The following is a 16611-nucleotide window of genomic DNA, read 5'->3' as shown; positions in this document are numbered from 1 at the left end:
TTTGTGATATTGTTCACAGGAAGCGGATGAGAGATGGAGGAAGTACTAGCCCACAGCAAGTATTGAAACGTCCTCATGCAGACTCCACCACAAGCGATGATACCAACAGTGATGAGGATCATGGTGGGTAGACTGTGGAAATGAAGCCCAGTTGGTGGTGATGACAGTTGTGCATGTCCTTGCAATCTTTTGCGATATACGTATAAAACTGATATCCTATGGGAATACGGTAAAGTACAATTGCAATTGACAGCCGTAAAACTTCGATGCTTGTAGGGAGGGTGAATTTCTATACAGAGCTACTTCACTTTACCATTGACCCCACAGCAGAGCGGCGATTATCTAGCCAGGTCGTCCTGCTCCCGGGTCGTCCCCGAATTGAGAGCGAGCGCAGAGGAAAGAACAGAGGTCTGCGTAGCCCAGACAGTGAGAGAGATGCTCCCATTGAGGTATGTTTAAGAGGAAAGCACAACAGCGTAGTATGATATTGTTACTGAAACTTTACACCATACTCTAGATACAGTTTTAATACTATTTCCTTTTACTTAAACACAATACCTCTATAAAAAAAAAAAAAAAAAAAAAAAACACAATACCTCTATGATGTGTCCTAAAGTTGTGATTGCTTATTAGGCCCTTACCGTTTCACCGGAGGGGACTATAGGTTTGCTTTCCGTCCGTCCGTCCGTCCCACCTGTGGGTTTTCAGACTTTTTCCCATACCCTTTAACATATTCAACTGAAACGTGGTACATGGCTTTATCTATCTATAATTCCAGTAATCTCTGTGTGTTTGTTTGTTTGTACATTTGTACGTTTGTTTGTCTGTGACCGCTGTTTCTCGACAACCACGGGTCCGATATACTTTAAACTTGCCAGGTATATTGCTGGGGACCCGAGGATGTGCCTTTTCAAGGTTTGAAATTAATCGGACAAGTACTTACCGAGCTATGGCGATTTAGCCGTTCGCTTTGGCGTTGCGAATGGACCAAACCATTGCATGTAAATAGAGGGGGGGGTTCTGTGGTCGTTGCGAATGGACCAAACCATTCATGTAAATAGAGGGGGGGGGGGTTCTGTGGTCGTTACTGCCACGTGGTTTCAAAGTTTTTTTTTGTTGTTGTTGTTTGCACGCATGTTTTTTTGCACCCACGTACGGGCACGCCCTAGGATGTTTACACACACACACCCCTACACAATTTTTTTTTTTTTTTTTTTTTTGGCAAGGAACGGGCACCCACGTACGGGCACGTCCTAGCTTATATATAGTACGGGCATGCCCTAGTTATGATAAGTTGCAGAACAAGTTTGAGTTTCAGGGCGTTTCGTCAATTTTTCACAGAGTTATGCCCTTTTTGGAGAAAAGGAAGAAGTTGTTTCTTGGGTTTGTTGATCTGGAGAAAGCATTCGATAGGGTTCCACGCGAAGTATAGACATGGGCATTGAGGAAGTTAGGAGTGGAGGAATGGTTGATCAGAGTCGTGATGGCAATGCACAAAAGAGCACGCACAGCTGTAAGGACGAAGGACGGGAACAGTGATGCGTTTGAGGTGAAGGTGGGAGTGCATCAGGGGTCGGTACTAAGTCCACTACTATTTGTAGCTGTGATGGAGGTGCTGGCTCAGAACGTAAAGGAGGGTTTACCGTGGGAGTTGTTGTATGCAGATGATCTGGTGTTGATTGCGGAAAGTATGGATGGACTGAAGGAAAAGATGAACAAGTGGAAGGAATGTATGGAGACAAAAGGTCTGAAGGTGAATATAGGAAAGACGAAGGTGATGGCAAGTGGTAAATCATGTGGTGAGGTGGAAAGAACTGGGAAGTGGCCATGTGCTGTGTGCGGGAAGGGTGTCGGAGTGAACTCCATTCAATGTACAATGTGCGCTGAGTGGGTTCATCAAAAATGTAGTGGTCTGAGAGGGACATTAACCAGTGTGGCAGCTACATTCAAATGTAAGGTGTGCACAGAGGGAGCTGCAGATGGAGGAAGTTGAGTTGGATCTTGGAGACGGCGTGAAGCTGGAAGGTGTGAAAACATTTTGCTACCTCGGAGACATGCTGAATGGAGAAGGTGGATCAGACTCGGCAACGGTTGCAAGAGTGAGATGTGCATGGAAGAAGTTTCGGGAACTGAGTGGCATGCTGATGAGGAGGGGAGTGTCGTTGAAGCTGAAGGGAAAGGTGTATGCTGCATGTGTGAGAAGTGTTATGATTTATGGGAGCGAGACATGGGTAATGAACGTAGAGCAGCAACGAAGGCTGGAAAGGGTGGAAATGCGAATGGTTCGGTGGATGTGTGGAGTATCGTTGAGAGAGAGGAAGACAAATGATGAATTGCGAAAGATGATGGGAATAGAGCCTGTGATTGATGCTGTGAAGAGGAACAGGTTGAGATGGTTTGGTCATGTGTTGAGGAAGGATGAAAGTGACTGGTTGAGAAGAGTGATGGAAATAAATGTAGAAGGAAGTAGAGGATGGGGAAGACCGAGAAAGATTTGGCTTAAGATGGTGGAAGAAGAAATGTGGGCAAGGGGGTTAACAAGGAGAGATGCAGAAAATAGGGCAAAATGGAGAAGATTGTCATGGGGACCGCAAGGCTAACCCCCGCTCTAGCAGGGAAAATGGCCTTAAAATGCATGTTGTGTGTGTTGTGTATGCCCTTTTTGGACTTCGAAAATATCACATCGGTAGGGGAGATGTGCTGCAAAGCTATTCTCGCTCTTGTTTATTTCTGCCAGACACTGTACTGCCTGCTTGACTTTTGCCTTAAAATCTTCCTAAACCCTATTCCTGACCTACTTGTAGAATCTATACATTAAAAGAAAACAATCTCTATAGCTATTATTTTCACCAATTCCATCTGCCATTTGTTGGCCCATTCCCCTAGAAAATCCAAACTATCCTGCCCTGCTTCCCCTCATCCCGTGTTATTTGCCTTATCTCCGAGCTTACTGTCATCGGAAAATTCAGATAATCTAAATATATCTGGATTTATTTGTATAAATTATAAATAGTAGTGGACCCAGAAAAGGCCTTGCAGTCCTCCACTAGCTACCTTCGATCTGATGTACCATACTTTGTTATGGGGCGTCGGTTCTGGGGAAGCAGATTTTTTGTCTGGGTCATGCTGGGTGGTTTATCATCACTCTCCCAGCAGTAGTTAGGACAGGAATTTGGAATTAGTTGAGGGTGCCGGCAATAGCTTACCTACTCTTCACAAAGGCCATTTCAAACACCAACTTATGGTGGCAGACAGGTCGAAAGGACGGCACACACATTGATGAATCACCTTGCTTACGAAACACCAGGATGACAGTTCACGGCTGGGTCAGGATTCAAACCCAGGCGAGACGGCTTATAGGCGAGTTTGCATACCAATAGGCCATCCTGTCGGACCCTAGTTACATACTACATCCAAGTACATATTTCGGTTAATTGTTAAATTCTGTTTTCTGTTTTTGAGCCAGTTTTCTATCCATTTGGATGAAATCAACAGGACGTTGATTGAGGGATGCTAATATTGGATATTGTTATTGGTCATACAGTTGTTATTGATTTAAAAAAATGTGTCCAGGTCTGTGGAACTTCTAACTCTCTTGGTCTCTTGACAGGAGCGTTTAAAATCGTTTGCAGTTGAAGAGGTGAAAGCGCACGACGCAGGTTGGCCGAAGTCCTCCCTTACACCCCCAATACGGAAACGCTTTCAGCCACGCTACCGCAAGGTGCCTGAGCCACCACGCCGGCTCATGCAGCGGATATGCTTAGAATCATGTACGCCACCCCCATTGACTACTGTAAACCTGCCCCACCCATTGCCGCTCATGTGTGGTCCTCCGCCTGGTGCTGTGCCTGTGGCGGCCATCTTGAATGCTGTACGGACATCTCTACCAATTGACCGCAAACGTAGTTGTGACATCTCCCCGTCAGAGGATCGGATGCATTTGTGTAAACGCCGTCGAGGCCCTTTGACACCACCACCACCTCCTCTTCCATTACCACTTCCCTCACCTCTACAGCCCTCTGAATGCTTCCAACGTGAAGCTCCCCTGGGCAGTGAGGTTTTCAGTGACTGGTCAGATGAAGAAGTTCCAGCACGGGCCGAAGGAGAAGATGAGAGAATGAAGGATAGGATGCGATTGGAGGACAGTATATCACGAGTAGATGACTTGCGAGGACGTGTGGTCCGTTCATCTGAAATTGGGGAGCGGAACATACGCAGCAGTAGCCGAGGAAGTAATCGGAGCCATACTTCCAACCAGCAACGTCGATCCGCTTCCCCCGAGTCGAGCCGAGAAGTTGGCCACAACAGAGAGAGGAGGACACCACGGAGGTCTTGCCACAGCCCGGATCGACTTCATTATCGACGTTTACATCTCCGAGACGAAGAGCCTCCTGCTAGTTCTGGTGAGTCTCGCCTTCAAGTATGGCCATCCATAATCACACCATCGCTTGTTTGAAGACGTTAAAATCTCACTAACCCATTTTTAGCTCACCTGGAACGAAGTTCCGGGGGAACTTATGCGATGGTGCGTCATCAGTCCGTCCGTAAACACTTGCAACTTCTTTTCTGAAACCGCTCAAGGGATTGTGGCCAAATTTAGCACAAATGATATTTGTTGTGTTGTGACTAAAGTTTGTTCATGGCATTGAAATAATCGAAGTCTAAGGGCGTCTTCTGGGGGTCAAAGTGGATCCACGTTTGACCCCTCTTCCCCCCTCCCCCCCCCCAAAAAAAATATTGGATTTAGCTTTTTTCACAGAAATTACACACCCGATTTTGATGAAACTTGACCACAACCTTCATCACCCGTGATGTACCGAAGTTTGTTCACGGCACTAAGAAAATCGAAGTCTAGGGGGGTCTACGTGGGGTCAAAGTGGGTCCAGGTTTGACCCCCCAAAATAAATATTTGCTTTTTTCTCAGAAACTACACACACGATTTCGATTAAACTTGACCACAACTGTCACCATCCGTGATGTACCAACGTTTGTTCACGGCATTAAAAAAAATCTGCCACTGAAGGGGACTACGGAGGAGGGTGGGTTGCTCCCCAAAATAGAGGGTTACTTTTGCCTTTGCTGGGTCAGGCAAAACCGACCTTTGCTGGGTCAGAACCGATCGGACCGACCGGACGGACCGGACCGACCAACGGATGACATGCCATCGCATAATGTCCCCTGAACTTCGTTCCAGGTGAGCTAAAAATCTGGCCCTGAGGGGTTTACTTGGGGGGTTGCCCCCCTGAAAATAGGTATTTGCTTTCTTCGCCGAAACTACACATAGAATTCCAATGAAACTTGACCACAATATTCTGTTCATCGCCCATGATGTATTGAAATTGGTTAAAAATGCCATGGTACTGTTTAAAATACTTTTCGTCAGTGTAGTATACTGCTTTATTGTACAAGGTGAGTGCCCAGGGGTATTGCCCATATGTTTATTTATTCCCATTATGCAAAATATGTTTTGTTTTTGCATCTCAGAAACATATAAATGTTGGTTACTTCTGTTTTAGGAAGATGATAAATGTACCTTGTAACAATATTTACCATTGGTAGCATTGATGACCTTAATTATGTGCTTCTGCTTGCTGCATGTAATTCTTTTTATCCTAAATGGTCAAATAATTGTGATTAATCTGACAGAATGCTACATTGGGAGCGTAATTATCCTTGAGATGTTTAGTCTGAGTTTGATTATTTGTGGGAAAACCTGGGTCAACAATACATGCTGTATGAGCCTCCATTCCCAAGTTAGTTAACGAGACCTTGCACGAAAGAGGGGAGGGAGGTTGGTTGAGGGGGTGGTGGATGTACGTGGAGTCAGTGTGTGAATACAAGTGTTTAAAGTGTTCGCTATATTTTTGTACGTGGAATCCATAGATTTATGTTCTGGAATTTTTTTTTGTGTATGGACAGCATTAAATGTAGTAGGGTAGACTCCTCCCACAAGCTGGACTCCTCTGGTTCCCCCGATCCTATCCTTTTTTTCTTTGCTATACCCACTGTGGGCCTAAAACGGCATGGTTCCTTATTGCCATTCGTGAGGTCACATAGAGCATGTATTGGTGGTTGGGACTATGCTGCACGAAGGGGCATGCACTGCTTTACCCTTCGTGCAGCTATATGTAGAGCCACAGGGTGCTTGGGGAACAATCTGGGGAGGATGAGTTTGTGCAGTTGGAGAAAATTGATTGGTGTATTGAAAAAAAAGAGCGGGTTGGTTTATTCACCAGTGTCCTGCTCCTTGTCCTGCGGGAATGTCCCGTTCTCACGTTCTGCTCGCTTGCTCCTTGTCCTGCCTGAATGTCCCAGTCTCACGTTCTGCTCGCTTATTCAGCCGACACCATCTGCCTGCGCAAGTGCAATACAATCTGCCTGCACGTGTGCCTCTGTGCTTGCCCGACTCTGCTGGTGAGCTGATGGGCCCGAATTGCCACAGGGAATAGGTCACGCTGAATGTTTAACACACAGGCCAGGCCTCATCACCCATCCCTTCTAATCCTTATCTCTTATTTATCCATACCTTGCTTTGAGGTCTTGTTTAATTAGTTTTCTCCCATCATCCCCTCAGTATATTGTACGTATTTAAGGCTTGTGGCAATATATACAGTTCATATGTTTTGTGTTTTGATTCTATATTTTTCTTGTAAGGGGTTGATTAAAAAATATTCCTGGGGATAGGGATTGATTATTTTCTCTATTTATTACATACATAATGCCAGTTATTTATTAATCATGGTGAAATCATTGCACGTTTAAATCAGTGAGTATGGAGGTCCTTTCTTTCCTGTCACTTAAGAACTTTCCTGTCACTGACAGTACGTGAGAAATCACTGCAGTGTAATATATAAGCCTCCAGCGCTCGGGGCTTTTGCGTCTCAGACACGGTATTCTGAAATTTTTGAGCTCAGTAATGCGAGTTCAGCGAACCGTGCAACATTTGAAAGTTCCTCCATTTTAATATAACGAGCAGTCTGTAAGAGTTTGTATTTTGGAACGTTTTCCTTCTCGATTAACCAAGGTCTTTTTCGTGCTATGGTGAGCCAGTTCGTAGGGCTTCTCCTCGGAACAGAGGTTCGAGGCCCTGCTCTCCTGAGGGTTCGAGGCACTCTCGCTCCCGACCTTCATCTCGTGACAGTCATCATCGTGATGCTGATCGTCTGCCTGAAACCGAGACAGCCCCGGCATCAGTACTTCCATCTGATGTTGTTCTCGACATTAGCAAGGCATCTTCTCCAGCTCTTACCCCTGATCTGGGCACTCCAAGTGCCAGCACTTCTGCAGAGGCAATTGAAGGCGAGTGTTTTTGAGACATAAATAGGCAATCCCTCTCATGTGAATATTTTCTGGAGCACACTGGGTAAAAGTTTCTCATGTAATAAACGAATTACTCTTAATATGATTACTTCTAGATAAATAGGAAAGCTTTATTTTATAATATCTGTCTATTTCTGGAGTAATAGAGAATTTTATTTATAATGCGTCGGTGGACGACCTCTTGATTTATAATGCTTCTCTTCTCAAGGAGGCTCTTAGGCTGAACTCAGAAGACATTGATCCTCAGTTTCCAGTCCTCTTGATACACTGTGTGTGCAGTTCCTCTGTCTCCTGGCCCGTGTCGTTCTTCAACATGTTGATGTAGTTGAGAGCTGCTCTGTCTCGCTTCGGCCTTCCATGTTTCGGTTTCCAGAACACAAGATCGGAAACAGGTCCAGAGCGGTAGCTGTGGCCAGAAATTCCTGAGATGACTTCTTCTAATTTCAACCGACAGCCTTGGAAGAAAACCATGGAGCTCTTCATTTGTCCTATGCTCGCACTAATAGATATTGAAAGCTGAACAAAGAAGTCGAGTGAAGCATCCATCAAGTCCCTTCTTGTGGGTCGCAGTGAGGGTCCATGCTGCACTTCAATAAAGCAGGACGGACTCGACTGTTGCCATGAACTGTCATTCCTTGATATGCCGAGAGAGTGTCGACCTCCATATTCTTGAAAGTTTGGTGCAAGCTGTCCATGCGGCAACTTTGTTCGATATCCTCAGCAATTGTGTTAACCCAGGAACCAAGATACTTCTTGATGTCATTGACTGTCTCAAGTTTTATTCCATCATTTGATATGATTGAGACCTCTATCGACTAGATGAATGCCACCACTTTAGTTTTATAAGCAATAATTGTTCGTGCTATCTTACCGGCGTTTGTTTAGACTCTCTTGAGAAGTTATTGTGCTTGCTCAATTTATTCTGGCAATAAGACTATGTCACTGCAAAGTTGAGTTCAGTAAGAAGCTCCGGTTTGACTCTTCTACTTCTACTTCTTCTTCTTCATTCTCGTTGGAACCACAATTCCTCTTTCTTGCCTTTGATAGCATTTCTGAGTGCGTAATCAAGCACTAATGCCAAATAGGTAAAGGGCAAGGGTGGGTCTCAATGTTGTACTCTGGCAAGAATTTTGATAAGCTGTGTTTCCACATTGGGTGAGAATATCTTGGCATATTTATCCCTATACATATTCGAAATTGCCTGCATAAGTTGATCAAGGATTGCATATCGTCACCTTCGTGCCATTCTTGCTCAAGTCGAAAAATGTGTTTACGACATAATCACAAAAAACGTTTTTTTTTCAGCCATCTGGATCAGTACTGAATTTAAATTCTGTTAAGTGAAGAAAACCTAGATTATCATTGCATGCAATTGTAGAGAAACATGTAACTAAGCTAAATTTATAAATAACAGATTAATATGAATACGCATTGCGTAGAGTGAGAGCTTCGTCGACAATGGTCAGTCGATCGAGTACGCAGCCCTCGCAAACATCTGTAGGCCTCGGCCTAGCTAGGCTAGGTTGTTTGATCTTGGGCTTAGAATTAAAATTCAAATTAATTTTATTGAATGGATAGATTGGGATAGAATGCAGGACTTACCTGCTGTAGGCTATATACTAGGTACGTGACAAAAAATTTCAAAAACAAGGAACTCCTTTGCAACTGGTACCATTGTAAAGAGCATGAAAATACCATTAAAATGATACCCAGATCATTGTCCTAGGTCTAATATTAAGAGAGTTAAAGCATTTTGACATTTACCAATTACGTGCAATTTTGGTCCTTTGTAATCAATGGAAACAAAGGAAAAATGTGTGACCTTTTTTTATTATGGTCAAACACAAGATTTCGGTGCTCAAATTAGCTAAATATTAAACCTAGATGTGGATAAATATATTAACTAATACATTAAATTGGTTTCATAACGATATAAACTTGCCTTCAATTAACAAACAATTGTGGGAGGAGTGAGGAGTGGTTAGGCAGTGGGGGAGGGGAGTGAGGCATGGTTAGGCAGTGGGGTGTGGGGGGGAGTGAGGAGTGGCTACGCAGTGGGGGGGGGAGGGGAGTGAGGAGTGGTTAGGCAGTGGGGGGGGGGGGGGGGGGGAGGGAGTGAGGAGTGGTTAGGCAGTGGGGTGCGGGAGGGGGAGTGAGGAGTGGCTCGGCAGTGGGGGGGAGGGGAGTGAGGCGTGGTTAGGCAGTGGGGGGGAGGGAGTGAGGAGTGGTTAGGCAGTGGGGTGGGGGGGGGGGAGTGAGTGGCTAGGCAGTGGGGGGGGGGGGGAGGAAGGGGTGGTAGTCAGTGGGGGGAGTGGGGAGGAAGGGGTGGCAGGCAGTGGGGGGAGGGTGGGAGGAAGGGGGTGATAAGCAGTGAGGTGGAGGGGAATGGTGGGAGGGAGGGGAGGTAAGCAGTGGGGGGGAGGTAAGTAGTGGGGAGGGGGAGGTGGGAGGAAGGGGTGGGTGGGTGGGGGGGGAGGAAGGGGTGGGTGGGGGGGAGGGAGGGGTGGGGGGGTGAGAAGTGGGTGGTGGGGGGGAGTGAGGGGTTGAGTGAGTTTGGGGAGTAAGGGGTGGGTGGGTGGGGGGAGGAGAGTTAGGGCCAATTAACAACACAAACGTGTGATTGCATGCATGTCATGACATGCATGAGATGCATGAGCTGTGAGCGCACGATGCACCGCGACGACATATTTTGGAATTTCCATCCACGCCACGTTTTATTATTATCGTCAAAAACAAGGTTTCGGTGCTCAAATTAACTAAATATTAAAACTAGATGTGGATAAATATATAAACTAACAGAATAAATTGGTTTCAGAACGATATAAACTTACCTTCGTCAAAATCAGTGAATGGTTTTGACAACCCAAACTTGCGGCAATAAATTCACCTACTTCTCGAAGTCGGAAAATAAAGGTTGGAAGACGAGGTCAAAGGGGAAAATCTGAACTACGTCATAAGTATTTCCGGTTCATCTAAGAATAACAAATACGATCTCTGCAGCGATAGTAATAGAGGGCTGTGCAGACAGCCGAGATCGCTGGCAGACCAGGTATTGGTGCCACAGCGACGCGCTACTCAGCATCCGATAGTCACGTACCTACTATATTATATAGTCTAGACTTCTAGTTGACTGGACCAGGTACGTAGGTCCGACTGGCAGGGACGTACTGAAATTGGTGTACCTGGCTTAAATGAAGTCGGTGTAGCTGGCGTAAATGATGAGCGGTTTCAAAATCAAAATCCGTTCTGTACAGTATGTATTGTAATTTATTGATTTTAATCACCAGGTGAAAATAATTTATCGGTCGCGCCAGACCAAAGCAAGATCACGTGAGCAAGATGGCGGATCATGGAAGGGACAAGATGGCGGATCATGGAAGGGACAAGATGGCGGTTCATGGAAGGGACATTTCAAATGACAACATGAAATTTTGTTCCCAAGGGAATGGGGGGAATTTTTTTTTTTTTTTTTGGGAAATTTGAAATGAAAGTGAAATTTTGAATGGATTTGCATATACATGCATTTGGCATAGAGGTTCGCTTACAAAGCGCTCTATAAATCATCGTGACCAATTTTGGCTTGGGCAAATCACCGTGAGCAATTTTGGCTTGGGCAATTATGGCACGGAAAAGTGCTTGAGACAATATTGCTCACGGTTCTACCTAAATGCTGACGACCCTTTGGAACGAATAATCAAGAAATTAATTTTTATGATACATTGACTTTGTTTTCATTTATACACTAGTTTTTTAGGTCATCTCCTTCCGGAGATAGGTCACTAATAATGCCGGTCTCGATGTCAGTCTGTCCGTCCCCACTTTTTTCAACTAGGGTTAAAGAGATGGGTTAGGGTTCGTTGAATTTAATGGGAGGAGTCATTATTTCGGTGATATACGATGAGCGGAAATGGCACGGAGTTGAACAAACACATTTTTTTCGGCAAAAAAAAACGTGTATAGACATTCTATTATGAATTGACAGTAACTAGACACAATAACCAATCACCGGATAACAAAATGTCATTTTCGATAAAATTCGACTTGAGCAAGAATGGCACGAAGGTGACGATATGCTGATCTAGGATCTTCTTCATCTTTCCACGATGGATGGAGTCAAAAGCTGAATGTGTCAGTGGCAGTTCTAAAAATTTTCTTAAGTGTCTGTCACGTTTCATTTCAAGTTGCTTGTATGTCTTTTGGACTGTTTTGAAGGTTTTCGTTGATGAATTGTTTTAATGATTTTCCATATAATTTCTTTAATAGAAAGTAAATTGAAATTCTAAGGACTTTTCAAGTCTTTGTTTCAATAATCGTGGGTTTGATGTTAAGGTTCCTGTATTTCAGCTGATAGAACGGTGGAACCACTGTTGGCTTTTGAAGAGTACGAACAAATCAGTGATGATGAGCTGGAGGAGATGCTTGCTGAGACTGGCATTACTGGGCTTACGAGTAGCGGATCTCAATCAGGCAGGCCTTTTCCAGGTTAGTGTGGTTACTTTCTGTTTAAACATGGGTGCACCATGTTATTGAAGTTATTCAATGATAAATCTTTTTTCTTCTTCTTCGTTACATATAAAGGCTCTTTCAACATCACTTGCTTTGTCAAGGCGTGATAGATTGCAATCCAATGTTGTGGTTAGGACACTGGACTGTGATCCGAGAGATTGTGGGTCCAAATCTAGCTGATGGTAGGAATACTAAGGATTTGGATTCAAACCTTCTGAAAGCCGAGCTAATTTCAGGGTAGTTGCCATGTAACTATTTGATTGTCCATTAAAACCCAGCTGGCTCATTTATGACCTTCATGGAAGGGGATCATTTCATTGCCCTGCTTTATATGGTCTACTTATGATACCTGTCCACACTCTGTGGTTGAGTGTTAATTCTCTCAGGACAACCTAACCAAAATATTATTGAAGTACTTATCTTTCTTTGTAGACCCAGCAGATGTGATTGAAGTCGACTGGTCCAGTCTCAAACAGTTGAATCCACAATTAAGGACTGGTGTTGGAGCCTCTGAGGAAGTCATCAAAGAACGGTCACTTGCGGATGCTCGGCAGGCCATTGAGGAAGCAAGATCGACTTCGGCCTTGCTCCGATTTACTCCGGCAGCTCTACTCTGCAACATAGGCGTGTCCCGACGCCTGGCTGGTCTAGAGCTAACCGAGAGAATCCGTGAGGTTTGCAGTGAAAGTGTCAGTGCCGCAGGTAAAAGCGAATTTTTTTTTACTATTTTTCAAGTAATAATATTATGTTTACATAGTTTGCCAAGTTGGAGCAAATGGTTGCACATGATGCTTGCCAATGAGTTTTGATATTCTGGGTGAGAAAACCCCACAAGGAAGGATTTGTAATAATTGCTACCCATGATGATGCACATCTGGGTGCATAACGACTTTCTTATCTGTTGTTATTTTTTTGGCGATGTTTGAAGTAGGCCAGGGTTTTTTTTTTCTTGCCCGAATTCTAAACTCCATTGGCATATTCATTATTACACAATCTTTAATTTATTCAGCACTCTTTACAATTTCGAAACACCTATTATTCTTATGTCTGTTCTCATAGAAGTGCAGGTGATGTTTGAGCCTGATCTGGGTGGATTAAGTCGTGCTTCCTTGGCACGGTACAGGGAACGGAATGGTTTGCTGAAACCTGCAGTACCCTTCCGCCGTGCGCTGTGCTGTCGGCAAGACTTGGCCTTTCGCAGGAGCTTGCTTCGTGGCAAGGTGCCCTCTTGACCTCTAAAATCATAAAACGCATGCCTTTTACAATGTGCTCGGGTGAAGCTTGGCGTCGTCAGATCCACGTGTGTTCCAGAAATGCCTGATGTCTCCTGCATTTACTGATATTGTACTCTGCATTTTGTGCTTTAAAGTAAATGCTTCCGTTTCCATTATCCGTATTGTAAACAGATTTTCAATATGCTGTATTTTCAAAGCCACATTCGTGCAAGGACTTTATTTTATTGTACAGTTGTTTTCAATGCAAGTTGTTTATAGCAATGCAGTTTTTTTCCGATTAAGATGTCACCTTTTATTTTACAAGTTAAAATTTAAACTACATTTGAAACTAAAGTTGTATAATTCATTGTATCTTTCGATATCAAAGTAGCGTTTAAAAAAGTATCTATTAATAGACTTGGTGGCATTGTGGTTGGAGCATCCGCTCTGAGTGTGTGAGGCCGGTAGTTGTATTCTGACCTTAGTTGAATCATACCAAAAACTTCAATAATGGTTGCTGCTGCTGCTTCCTCGCTTGACACTCAGCATTAAGAGACGAGGGTTTGGGTAAACCCCATGGGATGGGATCTCATTTGGGATGTTGGGGCGGTGTGGGTTTGGGGACAGATTTCTCCTTAGTTGTACTGCTGACTGTGGTGAGGAAAGTGACATCACAATATGGCGTCGCCGGCACACATGTTGCTCTGCAAAGTTACGGCACTTCCCGAGGTCACTCGATCTCGTTGTAAACGCTTGGTTGGCTGTGTTTTTCTGATATTTAAAACAAAGTTAAGTGCAGTGTTTTCCAAGCCCTCTGTCTTGCACATGTTTGTGTAATTTGTGTGACAGCTCTTCAATGCAGAGTTGGCGACTCAAGTTGCAACATTTTGCGACTTGCAACTTGACTCAGACTTAACGAAATTGACTTGACACTCGGACTTGGGACTTGGTGTCTAGGGACTTTCCACTTTCGACAACTTATATGTTACTTGTGTTTATAATGAGTTGTTGACATTTTTCGGAAAATAATCGTTGAATAAACATCGAAGTAAAACGTGTTTCAAATAAATGGTATCTTTCCATCGTGGGTGTCCCAGGTTCTCCCAATGATGACATACCGATACATTGTACATGTGTAATTTACATCTGCAGTGCATCTGGGTCGCATACAGTTCATCACCAAGGTTAAAGGAGTGTCCCTCTCCAGACAGCACATCATGTCCAAGCAGCAAGCACCAGTCTTACCAATGTGGCTGCGTGTGAAAACTTTATTCAAACAATAATTAACTTTCGTCCCAGGGGAAACCTGGCCCATGTGCACATCCCCACCCAATAATTTTTTTTTTTTTGTGATAATTGAAATATGTCATCTGAATTGGATTATTTAAACTTCATCAATAATTGTAAATTATATCACGACTTGTCTTTTTTTAAAAGAAAACATAAAAAGTAATCTTACATAAACATAAATCATAAAAGACAAATTTAAGTTAATAAGTTATACGTTTAATTTTAACTCCAAGTGAATTATTAAAATCTCCTTTCCTGTTCAACATTGAATACTTTGATTCTGCCTGTAAACAATTTAACCATAAGCCGAGGTTACTGACTAGTCTCATGTACATATGTTCAAGTAGGTACACTAGATATGCGAGGTAAATTTAACGTAAATTTAATTTTGCTGGAAACAAAACTAAAAATGTCTACTGCATGAAGTTGAGAAATAAAAACTTGAGTTCAACAGCTTTTCAGAACATTCATTTCACTAAATGGAGCCCAGTGTCTTAATTCCTTGATAGCTTGTACTCCACACAGTTTATAAGTAAATGTCGGACTTGAGACAAGTTGAAGTAATACTACGGTGATTTGAGACCTGCCCTCAAATAACTTAGACTTGGCTCAAGTGACTTGTTGACATCTCTCCTTCCATGAGGCTAAGACGCTGTAAAAAAAAACAAAAAAAAAACTTTGTTTGTACATGTACGATTATTAATGTCTTCTTGAAATTTAGACTTTGTTCACAGGCATTTTGTCCACGAGCTGGTATCACATATTCATAAGTGTGCTGTTTCTATGAGCTCTTTGTGAGTTTTTGTTTCGTTCCCCAGGGCTCTTCTTCACATCACTTTGGGGGTAACACGGATCCAGAACTATACAAAGCGAGTTTGAAACTTCTGCTTGGTACATTCCCCACACTGGAACAACATGGACATGCGAATGAGGAAGCTTCATCACAAGAAGTACCCGTCACTTGAAGTCCACCACATGGAGTCAAGTTTCTCCGTATGTCCGACAAAACGTTGTGTAATCATCCCTTCTTGGTTGTAAACGCTTTTTTTCTTACGAGACAGCGCTACCTGGTTCAATGCTATTGAAGAACACAAGTCATCTTTCTCAAATTTGAAATAATAATTGTTCCTTTTAAGCAACTGTACTTTGTACTGTATCACCGGATATTAACTCTCGATACCTAATGAATTCAGGTAAGCTTTGCAAGTTAATGTTCGGTTCCACTTTCCAGCTTAATCTGCAAACTCAAACTTCTCTGCGAGTACCTTTTGTGAGGTGTTAACTTGGAATCCGAAGCACGTTTGCAGAAAGTCTGGCCTTTTGAAGGGGAGAACTTTAAGGAAAATTATTTTATTGCACCGTGTCTCCATAGTAACAAAAGTAATGATGATTGGGTTGTGGCTAATGTGATCAATGACTCATTATCCAACACACTGGTATCTTCCTCCTCCTGATTGGAAATCTAAGACTATTTTGATTGTTCATCGCCGCTGCTAAAGAATGTAAAGGAGGAGAGCTCACCCCCACAACCTCATTGTGCATATACATCCATGCCGGTGTCGTGGCAGTTGCTGTCATGTCAACCCGACGGCTGACATGGTTGACCATCACCATAGACACTGTGGAGACGCACGAGTGTCTATTGACCTGGGAAATATTGATTTGGAAACTTTCATAAAGAACTGGAATGTTGCCTCCCTCAGCTTCTGTCTGCTGTCCTATTTCTTCGCTGGCCAACTTTCCCCATTTTTTCCAAAAGCACAGGAACATTTTATGACTTGTCACAAGAGATGGATGTTTTTTGTTGTTGTTTTTCAGTGACCTCATGTCGTTTTCTTGAGGCTGAATATCATTGCCATTGTATGAAATTTGCTCTGTTTGATTGTTCTTCATTTGTTCATAATATTTTTGTGCTTTTTGTTATTGTGGTATATTTTGCTGAATTTGTTGTATTAAAACAAAATAAATAGTCCCTTATCTATTTTAGAGTACTGTATTTTAAAACTGGTTAATAACCTGAAATTGTGTGGTAGTAATTGTTTATTGGGCCAACTGATGAAAGTTTGGCCATTGAGATTACAAGAGGCAAAATACCATGTTCAGTTTGATTTTTGACAATGATAGGTTCTTATTCGAGTGATCCTATGGAGTTCCTCTTATTTTTCAGCCTTTCTTGTTTGGGTCCCCAACTTGGACTTTTTGTTCGGTTGGATCTGATAAACCATTCTTCGACTGACTGACCGGTATTGAGGTTGAATCTGCTGAGCAGCATTTTATTTGT

General features: G+C 43.2%; 1 protein-coding gene across 5 annotated transcripts in view; it reads left to right on the top strand.

Annotated features, from left to right (window-relative positions):
* The window catches only part of LOC137432449 (uncharacterized), a 74486-nt gene extending 58175 nt beyond the window's left edge, over window positions 1–16311 (top strand). For 2 of the 5 annotated variants that reach the window (XM_068124392.2, XM_068124393.2), the window contains exons 16-24: window positions 20–123; window positions 328–449; window positions 3611–4403; window positions 6316–6414; window positions 7051–7299; window positions 11665–11802; window positions 12259–12528; window positions 12886–13046; window positions 15149–16311. In XM_068124392.2, coding sequence (XP_067980493.2) covers window positions 20–123; window positions 328–449; window positions 3611–4403; window positions 6316–6414; window positions 7051–7299; window positions 11665–11802; window positions 12259–12528; window positions 12886–13046; window positions 15149–15295 — 2083 coding nt within the window. In that variant the 3' untranslated portion in view covers window positions 15296–16311. The remainder of the gene's footprint in view (window positions 1–19; window positions 124–327; window positions 450–3610; window positions 4404–6315; window positions 6415–7050; window positions 7300–11664; window positions 11803–12258; window positions 12529–12885; window positions 13047–15148) is intronic. The other 3 variants (XM_068124394.2, XM_068124396.2, XM_068124397.2) reach the window with 3 other exon arrangements.
* The last annotated feature ends 300 nt before the right edge of the window (window positions 16312–16611 follow it).

This window comes from Myxine glutinosa, chromosome 8, assembly GCF_964187855.1.
Source record: "Myxine glutinosa chromosome 8, kmMyxGlut1.1, whole genome shotgun sequence".
NCBI lineage: Eukaryota > Metazoa > Chordata > Myxini > Myxiniformes > Myxinidae > Myxine > Myxine glutinosa.
The sequence above is the reverse complement of the archived record's forward strand: the minus strand, read 5'-3'. Positions and strand labels throughout refer to the sequence as shown.